Source organism: Lactuca sativa, chromosome 2, assembly GCF_002870075.4.
Source record: "Lactuca sativa cultivar Salinas chromosome 2, Lsat_Salinas_v11, whole genome shotgun sequence".
Lineage (NCBI taxonomy): Eukaryota > Viridiplantae > Streptophyta > Magnoliopsida > Asterales > Asteraceae > Lactuca > Lactuca sativa.
In genome coordinates, this window is record NC_056624.2 from 123,566,901 (window position 1) to 123,583,693 (window position 16,793).

The 16,793-nt window shown below is 37.2% G+C and overlaps 1 protein-coding gene across 1 annotated transcript; it reads right to left on the reverse strand.

The window, feature by feature from the left end:
* Window positions 1–119: 119 nt before the first annotated feature.
* On the reverse strand, window positions 120–3,923 carry LOC111888190 (extensin-2-like). Its single transcript, XM_023884327.3, has 3 exons — window positions 3,166–3,923; window positions 550–2,537; window positions 120–442 (listed from the first exon to the last, which is right to left on the reverse strand). Exons 1-2 carry the CDS (start codon window positions 3,881–3,883, stop codon window positions 586–588), a joined length of 2,670 nt encoding a protein of 889 aa, XP_023740095.2. The 5' UTR covers window positions 3,884–3,923; the 3' UTR covers window positions 120–442; window positions 550–585.
* Window positions 3,924–16,793: the final 12,870 nt, after the last annotated feature.

Below are 16,793 nucleotides of genomic sequence, written 5' to 3' on the forward strand. Positions count from 1 at the left end.
TTAAGTGGGTAACCTATATAGGCTCATGTAATTAATTTGGATACCAATATGTTGTGTATTGGCCATATCTCCAAGAATATAAGAGTCCAAAAAATAAAATGAGAAGATTACCCCAATAATATATAAAAATAAAAAGAACCATCAGTTATCCTTTATACAATAGAAATAAGAAACATGAAAAAAAATATTAAAGCCACAACGCTCTTATCACCCTCTACGGGCGACAAACAATTGTACTTTTTTTTACGGTTCTAGTACGAGATCTTTTTTCAAGGATAGGATGAACCACAAGGATGATGTGGAAAAGAAATATTTGTAACAAAAAGATTGATGAAGTGAAGTGCATCATTTAGGAACTTATTGAAATGGGATGGTTGTGGATGAACAACTTTTAAAACATCCCCTAGAGGAACCTTCTTAATTAAACTCGTACTAAAAAAACCTACATAAATAAATATGATGTTGTTATGGATGTGTCATGTATTTAAAGATTTGTAATAATGTTGGGAATGTTTCATGATATCGAAAAAGAAATAAAAATATACTTACATGGTTGTATCTTGCAAACAACAAAGTTATGGGAGTCTAATAATTAGTTGGGGGTGGAGGAGAACCATAGATGTATACGGGCGAAAGAGGTGATTTTACTGGTGGAGGGGGAGATATGTAGTGGTAAGGAGGTGGTGGCGACTTAACCGGTGGTGGGGGTGATGTGTAATGGTATGGAGGTGGTGGAGATTTCACAGGTGGTGGAGGTGATGTGTAGTGGTAGGGTGGCGGTGACGACTTAACTGGTGGTGGGGGAGAGGTATAGTGGTAAGGTGGAGGTGGGGATTTAACTGGTGGTGGAGGTGATTTATAGTGGTATGGTGGTGGTGGGGACTTAACTGGTGGTGGTGGAGAGGTGTAGTGGTATGGAGGTGGTGGAGATTTCACAGGTGGTGGAGGTGATGTGTAGTGATATGGTGGTGGTGGGGACTTAACTGGTGGTGGAGGTGAAGAATAATGGTATGGTGGTGGTGGAGATTTAACTGGTGGAGGAGGCGATGTGTAGTGGTATGGTGGTGGTGGGGACTTAGTTGGTGGAGGAGGTGAGGTGTAATGGTATGGTGGTGGTGGGGTCTTAACTGGTGGTGGTGGTGAAGTGTAATGGTATGGAGGAGGTGGAGATTTCATGGGTGGTGGAGGTGATGTATAATGGTATGGTGGTGGTGGGGATTTAACCGGTGGTGGTGGTGATGTATAGTGGTATGGTGGTGGTGGTGACTTAATTGGTGGTGGAGGTGAGGTGTAGTGGTATGGGGGTGGTGGAGACTTCACGGGGGGTGGGGGTGATGTGTAGTGGTATGGTGGTGGAGGGGATTTTACCGGTGGAGGAGGTGAACTGTAGTGGTACGGTGGGGGTGGTGATTTCATTGGTGGTGGTGGTGATGTGTAATGGTAAGGCGGTGGAGGGGATTTTACAGGTGGGGGAGGTGAAGTGTAATGGTATGGTGGTGGTGGATATTTCACGGGTGGAGGTGGTGAAGTGTAGTGATATGGTGGGGGAGGCGATTTCACTGGTGGTGGAGGTGATGTATAGTGGTATGGAGGAGGTGGTGACTTAACAGGAGGTGGAGGCGATGTGTAATGGTATGGCGGTGGCGGAGATTTCACTGGTGGTGGAGGTGATGTGTAGTGATAAGGTGGGGGTGGTGACTTCACCGGTGGTGGAGGTGATGTGTAGTGATAAGGTGGGGGTGGTGACTTCACCGGTGGTGGTGGTGAAGTGTAATGGTATGGTGGTGGTGGAGATTTCACTGGTGGTGGTGGTGAAGTGTAATGGTAAGGTGGGGGTGGAGATTTAACCGGTGGTGGAGGTGATTTGTAGTAGTATGGGGAAGGTGGTGATTTCTTAGGTTGTGGGGGTGATGTGTAGTGGTACTTGGGAGGAGTCTTCACTGGTGGTGGAGGGGAAGTGTAGTGGTATGGTGGTGGTGGAGATTTAACCGGTGGGGGTGGAGATGTGTAATGGTATGGGGGAGGTGGTGATTTCTTGGGTGGTGGGGGTGATCTGTAGTGGTATGGAGGAGGTGGTGATTTCTTAGGGGGTGGGGGTGAAGTGTAGTGATATATCGGAGGAGACTTAACGGGTGGAGGGGGAGACTTGTACAAGTAAGTGGGTGGCGGTGGTGGTGGAGATTTGTAATAATATGGAGAAGGAGTGGGCTTTGGTTTTGGCTTTGGCTTCTCACAAAGCGTAGAAGGAGTCTTAGGAGCATATGCAAATGGTTCGGCCTCAAGGACAACCTCATAAGCATTTTTGGATTTGACCTTTAGCACGGCACCCTTCAAACCACCATGAAGATTTGTTGGAATATTACATTTGGTTCCTTTTGGTGCCATATGAAGCTTAGCGGTACAAGCTTTTGCTCCTCCATACTTGGAATAGTCTAAACCGTCAACCGTAATTGCATATTTTCCATTGATCTTAGTCTTTCCATATGCAAAAATTTCTTTCTGGCCAATAGCCTTGCAAGTAATTTCGACAACAGCACCTTTTTCAACACAAATAAAAAAAAGTCAACTTCATGTATATTTTTTGGTCCACCTTTTGTAATATACCGGTTACTACAAAATTAAAACATGTTATGCTATGCATGATATGATTTCGGGTATAAATACTTAAATTAAATAAATATTATTAACTCTTATACAAAATAATCATAAATATATAACTTATAATGTAGCCTTTCATACAATGAATATGTTGAAACCTTAGCATGGTATCTTTATTTATTTATTTATTTTTTTGAAGTATTATAATTTATATGGTAATGGGATAATAAGTAATCAATATATGATTATATGTCTTAACAAGTTAACTCAAAATTGAAATTTTAGAAAATTAAAGTTTCATTTTCTCGGAAATATACATATCTTTCATTTTGATGTTTTTTTTTTTTTTTATATATTTTAAAATGCAAGATAGTAAACGAATAAAACCAAAAGATAAGATACATATTTTCTGAACATTAATTGTCTATACGTTTAAGTGTATCGTTAGGTAAAAGAGATGTGGAAAACCAGAAACATAGAACATGGGTCAACCATCAAAGAACATGCATACACATCAAGTCATATATATAAAACAGTTAAGGTAGTGCGAGAAACTAAAGTTTATACCTTTGAGGTGATGCTTGGCGTGTGATTGGATTGGGTATTTCCAGTCATAGCAGCTGTAGCAGTAAACTTTGCCCACGACCTTTACGATGAGTTTCCTGTGGTGAGGGTAAGGTACGGGGTAGTAGGATTTTGGTGGTGGTGGAGAACTATAGTAATAGTGTGGGGGAGACTTTGTTGGTGGCGGTGGGGATTTGTAGTAGTAAGGTGGTGGTGGAGAATGCACCGGTGGAGGTGGAGACTTGTAGTAGTATGGTGGTGGTGGTGACTTAACTGGCGGTGGTGGAGACTTGTACAAATATGGTGGTGGTGGAGAATGCACCGGTGGTGGTGGAGACTTGTATAAATATGGTGGTGGTGGTGAATGCACCGGTGGAGGTGGAGACTTGTACAAATATGGTGGTGGTGGAGAATGCACCGGTGGTGGTGGAGACTTGTATAAATATGGCGGTGGTGGTGAATGCACCGGTGGTGGTGGGGACTTGTAAAGATATGGTGGTGGTGGTGAATGCACCGGTGGTGGTGGGGACTTGTAAAGATATGACGGTGGTGGTGAATGCACAGGTGGTGGTGGAGACTTATACATATATGGTGGTGGTGGTGAAGAATAGATATAAGGATCAGCCGAGACGGCTATAAGGTTCGCAACACCAAAGACGGTTAATGCGATGACTATAGGCCATAAAGGGACCCTGAACGGGACACCGGTGGTAACTCTCATGGTTCACCGGTAGTTAGAGAGGATGGGGTTGAGGGAGAGAGGTTATGCTTTTGGATGTAAAGCTGAGAGGTATAAATAGCAACTAACACCAAAAGAATATGTCAGTAATTTGTATATTAAAACACTTGTCAACGCTTCCAAGGCCACTAGGCCACATTCATCTTTTTTTAGACGCTCGTTCTCAAGAGTTACTCGGACAATTATTTGGGTTGACATTAAATTTATTTTATCTCAAGCTTAGCTTTGAACTATTCAATAAACGAGCTTTATATATTTGACTTATTTTCGTTTCAGTATGGAGTCACTGCGAATCAGAGTATACACACCCTCATGTAGCTACTGTTGGTTACCTGGAGTCAAATGATAGACCATGATTCGATTTTACATTGTCGTAAAAATACTCAATATTTAAGGCATTTAAGGATTGAGACTACCGTGAAGGTTTGACCTTCATAAAGATAAAAATACCAAGAAATTTGAAGGGTATGGTTTCTGTGTCTATATTAAGTAATTATCATAATTCTTTTGTCTGTTTGGGTTTGTACTGGTGCATTTATTTATAAATTGAACTTTATTAAGTGCATATAGTTTAAATTGAAAAGGCATTGTTTGTATTTATCAACATAAACTTACAAACTCGATTGCTAACATTCTTACTGTTTACTGTAATGTTTCTATTGAATCTTACAATCAGATATGAAAGATAATGATAAAACCAACTTTAAAGCAAACAATTGATTAATGAATAAATAAAGTACCAGTTGCTTATTTCTCTTAGCTACTGAATAGTAGACCAAGGATAGAGCTATCCTGGGACTCTTTTCTAATTTTAACGAGGTTTCTTTTATAATTTAGTACTTTACCCTTCTGTAATATATCATATGTTAAAAAAGTTCCAAAATGTATATGATACATTTTATCACGTGGTAAAACTCCAAAACAAAAACCGTATAAAACATATAAATTAGAAAAGTAGGAAATAAATAACGTTGTTTCACATGTCAAATATATATTTATAATATTATCTTTCACATATATTTGGATGCTAATTAAACATAAGAAAACTTTAAGCTGTAAAAGTTGTGATGTACTACTGATAATACATCCTTACGGAGACTCCCATTTTTACTTACTTTCCTAACACATACAAAAAGTGATACTAATTATTTTAACTGAATTTATTTTTTAAAACCATGTGTCATGCTCCTGGTGTGTGGTGACACTTGAATGAATTTTCTTAATCATCTTTTTCTCAGTAAACCCAATTGGAGAGCATTAGTGCGATTGATACGATCAAACTAGGTGCAAGACTTGCACTCTTCGAGTGAGTGCCCGCTCCGGTAGAAGAGAAGGAAGAAACTATGAAATTACGGATAATACGTGAAGAAGGAGAAGAAGTTGTAATTGTATTACTTATCGATACAAAGAAAATACAAGGGTATTTATGGTACATATTCAGCTAACTATTGAGAGATAATAGGAATTATACAACAGAATTTGACTATGAAAAATACATGTGATAAATATGATAAAATAAGTTGATGTATATCGGATTATATCTCGATATGCCCCCGCAAGATGGACGATCCAGAGAGAAGACCAAACTTGGATATTAGATAATGAAAGCGTGGTCTTAGTAGGGCCGGGTTTGGTAAAAGCATCTGCCACACGGAGAGTGCCTTGTTCACCGAGTGAAAAACTGGGTTTGCTGTATATGAAGTTGCACTTAAGTTATCACAATAGATGGTAGGGATGATTTCCGATGAGTAACCAAGTTCTAATAGATGGTAGGGATGATTTCCGATGAGTAACCAAGTTCACTAAGTAAAGATGTAAGCCATTAAACTTTTGTGTCGTAGAAACAACTCTAAATTCAACTTCAGTAGAGCTTCTTGCAAGGGTACTTTGGTACTTTTGAGCTCCATCAGATAGGATAAGAGCCAAGATAGGTTATGTAACCGATGCTACTTCTTTAATTATCTTTGTCTCCAACCCAGTCCGCATCAGAGAATGTATGGAGTGTTAGTGGTGAGTTACGATGCAATACTATTCCGTGATATAGAGTGCCATGTAAGTATCATAATAAGTTTTTGATAGCTATCCAATGGAGAAAAGTTTGTCCATGCTAAAATTGTGTAAAGCGATTCATAGTCAATGAGATATCGGTTCTGGTTAAGGACAAGTATTGCAGTGCTCCAACTAGTGTACGATATTCAGTTGGAGAAGGGTGAAGTGAGCCACCTTTTAACGTGAGAGTTGTAGAAGCCGTTATTGGAGTGGAAATTGGTTTGCAATCACTCATATTGGATTTTGTGAGAATATCAAGGATATATTTACGTTGAGAAAAGAGAACACCATGAGAGTGAGGAATTACTTCAACACCTAAGAAGTATGAGAGAGTACCAAGATCCTTTAAAGAGAATTTGTTGTAAAGATGATTAACAAAATTTGAGAGATGAGTGGGAGATGACATGTCACAGTTATGTCATCCACGTAAACGAGGACAAGAAGAAGTGATGATTCAGTTTTGAGAATGAAGAGTGAGGGATCAAATATGGTGGGTTTGAAAGCAAGAGAAGTGAGATATGATTTTAGTTCAACATACCAGGCACGAGAAGTTTGGTGTAACTTCTAGATGGCTTTATTGAGTTTGCAAACATGGGTTGGAAGTTTAGATTTGACGAAACCAGGAGGTTGCGTCATGTATACATTTTCATGAAGGTGGCCTTGCAAAAAAATGTTATTGATGTCCAGTTGTCTAAGAGGCCAATTTTGAGAGATGGCTAAGGAAAGAACAAGACGTAGAGTTTTAGGTTTAAGGACTAGACTAAAGGTCTCTCTGTAATCGATTCGTGGACGTTGATGAAAACCATTAGCAACAAGACGGGCTTTTAATCTATTAACGGAGCCATCTAGTTTGTATTTAGTTCGGTAAATCCAATTACAACCAATTAGATTTTGGGCTTGAGATGGTGGTATAAGTGACCATGTTTGATTTTTTTTGAAGTGCATTATACTCTTCTTGCATGGTAGAACGGCATGAAGGATTTTTGAGTGCTTGTGAAATAGTGTTTGGTTCGGTGGGATATGGAGGTTCAGATGTGTATAGTTGAAAATCAGAGTTGGAGTATTTTGGGTTAGGTTTGGGATTGGGCAGAGTAGTCATTTTAGAATGGGGAGGAGTATCTTCGATGTTGAGAGGGGGAGGAGGAGGTTGGATAGGTGAAGGAGCAAGAGGAGATGGTGGGGATACAGGGGAGGTTATGGCAAAGTATGTTGGTTGGGGCAGGACCAGAGGTAATATAAATTGAGAAAGAAAGCCACTGATTTTGATCAATTGCATTAGGAGGTGGGTGGTTGTTGCTGAGTTTTGAAAATGGAAACTCGTCTTCAACAAAAATGGCATGGCAGGCAATGTAGAGTATATAAGATTTTGGATCATATGTATAATAGGCACTTTGAGTTGGTGAGTATCCAACAAAGACACAGGGAGTAGATCTAGGATGAAGTTTATGTAAGAAGTAGGGTCTTAGCTAGGGATAGCATAAGCATCCAAAAAATTTTAGCTTTACATACTTTGGTTCTTTTGGAATAGGCATTAGAAAAGAGACAAGTAGTGGAGAGTGGATGTTGGTAAGCGATTGATCAGATAGGCAGCAGTAGTGAAAGCAAAAGGCCAAAATGTAATAGGGATGCTAGCATGACAGATGAGTGCTAGTCCAGTTTTGACAATGTGTCTATGTCTTCTGTCGACACATCCATCATGCTTAGGTGTATGTGTTGGTGATTTGAAGCAGGTGATACCAAATGCAGAAAGATGATCTCGCATCTTTATGTATTCTCCACCATTATCAGAAAAAGTTGCTTGATTTTGGTGTTAAAAAAATTTTCTACCAGTAATTGGAAACGAATAAATATCACTAGTGAATCAGATTTCCTATTCATGGGAAACAACCATATATATTTGATAAAATGATCAACAAAGATAATATAGTATTTGAAATGATCAATAAATTCGATAGGGGAGCACCATACATCCGAAGATAAAAGATAAAAGACCTAATGGAGCATGAGATGTGAGAGATGAGGCATGAAAGGGTAAGGGATGACTTTTATTGATTTGAAAAGAGTTACAATTGTCGATAGTACTAGAATTAAACGAAAGTAAAGAAGATAATTGCTTGAGGACTTTATTTTGAGGGTGCCCCACACCAGTACAAAAATGACCTACAGACTCACCAAAAAAGTGTGACCATATGCGTATAGTGAGAATTTATTTTTTTCACTGAAAGTGTGATTGAAGGTGAAGCCATCATATGGGTCTTATGGTCATTTTAAAATATAGTTTTCATATGATATGAAAACTTGTGGCCATATTATAAAAGTGTAGCAAATGTGTACGGAATTTTGTTCCTTAAATATCCAATATTGTAGCGTTAAACCGTCAATAGACACATTTATTTAGTATCTGTGGTGGCTGTATATCACAAACTTGCAACATTCATGATGTTTTAGTGTAGTTGTTTTCTTATATATTGTCACACAATTTAAATTTTTTTTAAGACTATTGTGTATCTTTTGTAAACATTTAATTACAGTGAGCATGACCATGTTTGCTAAATGGCGACATGAAATTAATTCCATATGTGGCGACTTGCTAATAATTAATCACAAAAAACAATCAATTTTTGTGACTATAGCCTATCGTATAGAGACATACAATTAAGTGAAATACAATCATAAGTATTATAAAGACACACATTTTGTTAAAATTAAGGACTATGTGGTATCGTATTAAGACTATTGAGTATATTTTAGATACATATAATTACGGTGAGCATGACCATGTTCGGTAAATGGTGTAACAACCCGTCATTTCAGGTCCTTGAAATTCGAGTCTTGTAACCTCTTTGAAAAAGTAATTAGAATATCATCGAAAAATGAAGTATTCAAAGGCTCTGTTTGGAGTACGCTATGTAATAGATATCATCTTAAGGTTTCCAAGCATATAAAGAACACTAAAATCCGAGTTATAACGAAGAAGTTATGACCATTCTAAGTTTTCCGACAAAAACCGACAATACGAAGTTACGTAAAAACTCGAATCGGAGATCGAGCGACTTTTGGCCGGAATGACCTAAACGAGAATCGAAGGTCTCGACAATGGTATTTCAGCGGTAAAAAGTCTGACAAAAACCGACGTCAGATAAAGAAGTTATGATTTTTTAAAGAAATTCCTTAAACACGATGAGTTATAAAATAAATAATAAAAATAATTTCGGAATTTGCCAACAGAGTCTAAACGAAAGTTGTAGAGCGTAGTCTCACCTACGCGTGGATATAAAGACCATCGAAAACGGAGTTCGTATGAAGAAGATATGAATTTTTGAAGTTTATTAAATAAATTATATATTTATTTAAATCAAAATTCGGACCTTATCCGAAGAGGAGTCAGCGTCCTCATCCGAGGTACGCGCTGCGTACCCCTGTACGCCCTGCGTACCCGAGAGACTTGGCCTCGGAACGTCCACGTCGCCCTATCCGAGGCTTCCGACCCGTCCGACCCGCCCGTCCGACCCGCCCGTCCGACCGACCCGTCCGACCCGCTGTCCCATCCGACCCGCCGTCCCATCCGACCCGCCTCCCCACCGACCCGTCCCATACGAAGCCGAGGCAGTCGAGGCTTCGGTCATGCATGACGTACGCGTACGCGCTGCGTACGAGCGTACGCCCCGCGTATCGAGGCGGTTCAGCCTTCCTATAAATAGGATGCGAGGGCTTCCGAGAAAAATGCTCATATCTCTCTCCTCTATCTCACAATCTTGCCTCGTTTTCCGTGCCTGTTCAAACCCGAAGCTCTGGTCTTTTTGCTCAAGTCCCGAGGGTCGATTTTACTCCTGAGATTCCCGAGAATCCCGAGGAAAATTCGTTTCCCGAGACGAAACTCTGTCCGGTTTTCCATCTCGCTATCTTCAAACTATCAAGTGAGTTCATATCCCCTTCGAACACTCTTTAAATACATTTTAAATGTTTTTATACTCTTTTAGGGGAGGAATACAAGTAAACACACGACTAAAATCGTGTGAAACATCAATCTTTTGATATACTTTTCATACTGTTGTTTTAACTATCTTATGAAGTTATTATGATGCAAAACACCTCACAACACAGCTTTACCCTCTTGGGATACAATATGTTTATAAATAGAAATATGTTTTATTTATACGTTTACATACAAATACATCATATCAAGGGTAACATTCTTTACTAAATCATTTTATGCATTCAAAGAACTTATGATTTATGCTTTGTCAAACATTGTGAAAAAGGATAAACTTTGCATACAAACTACTACTTTAATACAAACTTAGTTGAGAATCCGTGAGACGTGTACATCTTCAAACACTGCCTTTTTGAGAAAAGGTATCGCTACAAGTTCTGTCTATAACCAGAGTCTCCCGTTCGGAGAACGTGTCAAATGTGTATAGATCTATACGGGAAGTCATGATCCCGCGCCCTGACTGTTAGCTACAGTCCGTCTTTTGGGGTGACAGTTGTCATAACGCTACGACGCCTGAAGAACGTCGCTACAGGCATATTATGTTTAGTACGGTTATAAAACTCATCGGATATATAATTATTATGGTATTATGCTTTTATGAACGAGTAGCTATTAAAACTATTCTTCATCTAACAAGTGCGATCTTCGTATAGCTTTACTATGTAAAACTATGACACAACTTACAAGCACGTCGGTTGCTTGCGATTTTCGGTCTTGGAGACTGCCAGTTATGTCAGGAAAATAAGGGTTTTTCCTATATACAAACCAAACATCTAATAGGAAAATAAGGGATTTTCTTGGTGCAACCATTTACAACTTATAACACGAACATTCATATGCATTTCATACTTTTATAAGAAAATAAGGGTTTTTCTTGGAAAATACAACAACTCATATCTCAACCATTAGGGAAAATATGGGATTTTTTTCTGGATCTAATACATTCATTTTCAAACACAACAAATCATAACTCTTTACATTTGAAACACTGCGTTTTTTGGAAAACATACACGAACTTTCGAATGGCGTACATTTTCTCAAAACACTACTCATGAACTCACCAACTTAAATGTTGACACTTTTTCTTTGAAATAACTTGTATTCTCAGGGAACCGCTAAGCAGATTTGGAAATCAACTTTTGGAGATTAACGTGCTGACGTTAATTACTTCTTTTGAAAGATGTTTATGTATTTAACTTTTGAACATGTAACGGATACAATTATGTAAACATTTTGGAAACTTTAATATATATGGTGGTGTGTACTTTCCTTTCTATGAACTGTTATGATATTGAATATGACGTCCTCCGCCCCCGAATGTTTCCGCCGTTCTGGTTTGGGGGTGTGACAAATGGACACATATAATTTCTTTTGTAAGTGATGATTTGCTAGTATTTAGTCACAACAACAACCAATTATGGTATTTATTTGCCACATGAATTGTTTTTCATGTTGTCAATGTTTAACTTAGTCACAAAAACTTTAGAATAAACATCATTTTAAAACAACTGTCGACTCATAATTCTTGTATATTATGACTATTGTTAACCATTTAGCCACACGTTAAAAAATGATGAAAAGTAACCATTGTATAATTTTAGAGACATTGAAAACCTATAAAATATGGTCAAATTTATATTAAAGCCTCTTTAATTTAATATTTATTGTTACTTTTTCTACATTGTAGACACATCAAATAATTTAAAGTAAAGTAACCAAGCCCAACAATATGAAACGAAAGCAAAATTCATTATTTGATATTAGTAATATTTGAAATCCAAATCCATACATTAAATTCCTAATTAAAATACCAAAAAAAAATTGTCCTAATTTCAAGAATTTAAATAATGGTAAAAAAAATCGAACACATCATAAACAAAAACCTAAACATAACTAGGCATTCTTCTTATTTTTATTGCTGCTTATGTTCTTGAGAAGGGCATCAGATGATATGTAAGTTGGTTTCCTTTTCTTTGAGTTTTGATGTTGATGTTCTTGATGTGATATAATTTCTGGTACCTATAACAACATTGAAACAAAAAATGAGTTCATCAAAAACTTAGTATATTACTTTATGAAGAAAATAAAGTGTAATGCACAAAGTAGTGAACACAATTAAACAAACCTTTGACTCGGTTTGCACAAGGTATTTTGACCATGGAACAAAACTTTTATATACATCCTCAACGTGTGAATTCTCCAGTTGTATGGGGTAGAAATGCATGTTTTATTACCACTTCATCAACGGAAACTTTATAGCAATCATCTTGTAGAGCAACTCCATGAATGAATTGCCTTTTTGATGATAAGTGAACGGTAGCATGAGCAACAATGTTCCTTTTATATAGATATCATAGACTATACTTGATTGGCTACAATGATAAGTAATATTAGAATCGGAAAAAAAAGACACAAATGTATATTCAACATGTAAAAAAAACTGACCAAGTGAAGGGGTTTATTTGGTGAAATTTTTGGTATTCAGGATTGATAGTGGCAGTCTTAGACTCAACAACTTTCCTAGTGGGTTTTGTCTTTTCCTAATATAAAAATTTAAGACATATATGTAAAATTATATTTTAATATAAATGATAAATTAAAAGTATTTAAAATTGTAAAGTTATTATATACTACTGTTGCAGATTTCGTGGAAATCAATTGTGTATCGGGAGTTGCAGTTGCAGAGTTGGTTTGAACTTGTTTCTTGGTGGGTTTTGCAATAACCTAAATAATTTAAAGTCCAAAGTGAAAAAACCAAAATTAGTACCAAAAAAAAGTATATCAACGATGATATTGTAAGATGATAACATACTGGTGTTACAGGTTTTGAGACTAATAGGAGTCGTTTCACTACTTTCAACGATCTTGTCACTTGAAATACCCTAGAAAATATAAAGAAACATGGAAAATGTCTAAAAGAAATGCAATTTACAAGTAACATTTACAATAGATGTTGTTAATAAGATTAGTTAGAACTGTATGAGACAGATTTGGAAAGTCAGCTCCTTTTGCTTTAAGATGAGCCAAAACTAGCTTTAGTGTTTGATCTTGTTCATTAACCTTTGTAGACAAAGCCTTGAGTTCAAAATCTTTTTTCTCAAGCTCAAGTTTTCCATTATGCAATGCAACTTTAAGATCTTTGATTTCTTCCTTAGATGATCCTTTATTGCGAGGAACATTGAAATATATGTTGTAAGTAACTCCTATGCCGACACCCTTTAAAAATCCGTCCTTTTCCTTGCCAAAAACTAAGGTCATGACATCCATGCCTGGTTCAACATTTACTTGTACTTCTTTTATCTGATTTTCTTGTTCCATCTAGCACACAAAATATTAATAATTATTGTCCTAATAAATTTGATTAAAATATTTACAGTAAAAGTAATAAAAAAGTTTATTGAAGTTACTAGTTTATCCGCCATAAGTTTAACATCTTCATCCTTAAATTCTCCTTTACTTTCATGTCCTTTACACCACATAATTTACCTTGGGGGCATTTCTTCCTTTGAAATCACTTTCTCTTCAATCTTGATAAAAAAAATTAAATTGTAAACAATATAAAGTAAAATTATGTTAAGTACAATGCTATGAAGGTAATATAATAGGATCATATAGCTAAAAAAAGCTTACCAACTTCCGCCTAAAAGTAGTATACCCCCCTCGTCCCATCCGATCAACATACTTTGACATCTTTCGTGCTTTGATAGTCTTTTGTGACACAACCTGTCAAAAAAAAAAAGAAAAGATTTGTCATGCACTTTTTGGTAATTTTATGATAAATTAATGAAGAAGTTTTGGAAAAAAAGTTGTAACATTAAACTGTTCAGAATGCGTATATGTCATGAATTTGTTCCAATCATCTTTTTTTAGTAATTATTGCACGATATCGAATAGGGATTTCTCCAAGTTTTTTGGAATTGCCTAGATGTGGCTTGATGTAAGTTGCATACAATTTCCTTCTGAAGTTTCGTAGAAGGATACCAAGCCTTATTCATCACAAATTGTTTTTTCCAGTTTCATCAACTTCAAAATGGCGCTAAAATGAAACAATAATGAATTTGTTAGTATTTAATACATGATTTGTAATTAAAATATGAGACGCAGTTAAAAAATGTGAAATTTTTTTTTTACTGTAATCTCTTCCCAAATTTTTCATTCACTTCCGGTTTACTTTCTTCCAGCAAAGAGCATTTAATCCCACCTTCTCGCGGACAAGATCTCCCAAATAACTAACAAACAATGCATTATTCTACCCTGTAAACTTACCGAATTCATCAAACTTGACACGTTTTTTTCTACCACCAGAATTGACATACTCAGTCTTCAGCTTTGGCAATCGAGTCAGACCCCTCTTCGTAGGTGACCTTGTAGGAAGTGTGCTTTGGATTTTTTTTCTTCCGAATCTGAATGACTATTATAGTCAATGTCCTTATTTTGACCATCTTCTGTGTCCAATTCATAAACTTGGGTTCCATCATCTTGCTCATATTCCATATCATAGGCGGGCATATCTTGATGTTGTTCCTTGTTCACCTCTATGATTCTTCTGTTGACATGAAACATATGAAATAAGTTTGATTATTTATATGTTAAATGAAAATGTATGAGTAACATATATTACATACAAAATTTCACATACACATTTCATCGAACGTTTGGTGTGCAACAAGCAAAGTAATATGAAGAATAAAAAATTTTCTTTTTTATGTATAATCCCTAATCAATACAATCAATAACATTGACATCATACACAAAGAATATACGTACATTAGAAATGCATGATGAATGTTGTCGAATGATGAACTGAATTATAATCCAACTGGGATATAGCCTAGAGAAAAACCATACAGTGGTTGAAAAAATCAAAGTCTTTTAAATATTACATTGTTAGTACGTCCTAAATTGAGGGTTGTTACCAAATTTATCGGAATTTCCTTGATCTGATGGATTGATCGTCATAGTTTTGGCGGTGAGATAGATGAATAATTCCCGCCTTGATTTGGAGCCAAAAACAAAATGGAAAAAAAAATATTTGCCTCTTATTATATTTGCTTAATTTTTATTGACGAATTCAAAAAAGTTCAAAATTTTAATCAAAAAGTGAACCCAAACAATGAGAAGCATAAATTATGGTTTGGAAACACGTTTTGGTTTTTGAAACATTATTACGAGTTACTTGATATTAATAGAAATGTTACAAATTTGGTCCTTGTAAATTAACAATTTTACGTTAGGATACAACTATATGACTATTGGAAATAAAAAAATATTTAACATTTAATTATGTATATACAATTGGAAAATAGTATAATAAAACGAAAATAAGAATAAGGTTTAGTTAGCTTACTAATTTTTCTGTGTGAACACTTTGTTAAGATTTTTTATTTTATTTTAAATTATGTAAGAAAAAAATCCATACGCCTACTATAAACCCATTGTGGTCCTAAACCTGTAGCAACGCCCCTACCTAACATTGTAACGTTCAACACGTACCACCAACCGACCACCTGGAACCCATACACCTACTATAAACCCATTGTGGTCCTAAATCGTACCAACACCCCAACTTGACATTAGAACGATCAACCCGTACCACCAACTGATCACCTGGGACTAATACACCTACTATAAACCCATTGTGGTCCTAAACCCGTACCAACACCCCTACCTGACACTATAGCGATCAACTCGTACCATCAACCGACAACCTGGAATCCATACACATACTATAAACCCATTGTGGTCCTAAACCCGTACCAACACCCCTACCTGACATTGTAACGATCAACCCGTACCACCAACCGACCACCTGGGACCCATACACCTACTATAAATCCATTGCGGTCCTAAACCCGTACCAACACCCCTACCTGACATTGTAACGATCAACCCATACCACCAACCGACCACCTAGGACCCATACACCTACTATAAGCCCGTTATGCTCCTCAATGCGTACCAACACCCCTACCTGACATTGGAACGATTATCCCGTAACACCAACCGACCACCTGGGACCCATACACGTACTATAAACCCATTATGGTCCTAAACCCGTACCAACACCAATACCTGACAATGCAACGATCATCCCGTAACACTAACCGACCACTTGGGACCCATACACCTACTATAAGGCCATTGTAGTCCTAAAGTCATAGAACACACCTACCTGACATTGTAACGATAAACCCGTAGCACCAACCGGCCACCTGGAACCTATACACCTACTATAAACCCATTGTGGTCCTAAACCCATACCAACACCCTACCTGACATTGTAACGATCATCCCGTACCACCAACCGACCACCTATAACCCATATACCTACTATAAACCCATTGTGGTCCTAAACCCGTACCAATACCCCTACCTGACATTGTAATGATCAACTCGTACCACCAACCGACCACCTGGGGCCCGTACACCTACTATAAACCCATTATGGTCCTAAACCCGTACCAACACCCCTACCTGACATTGTAACAATCAACCCATACCACCAACCGACCACCTGTGACCCATACACCTACAATAAACCCATTGTGGTCCTAAACCCGTACCAACACCCTACCTGACATTGTAACGATCAATACGTACCACAAACCGACCACCTGGGACCCATACACCTACTATAAACCCATTGTGGTCCTAAAGTCGTACCAACACCCCTACCTTTGATTGATGATCTCCAATTATTATTTGATATTGGAGTTGAAACATACGATGCATATGTACAAGAGCAGTTTAATCTACGTACGGTTGTGTTATGGACTATTAATGATTATCCTGCTCTAGGTACATTAAGTGATTGTCCTTATAGCAGATTTCAAGGTTGTGTTGTGTGTG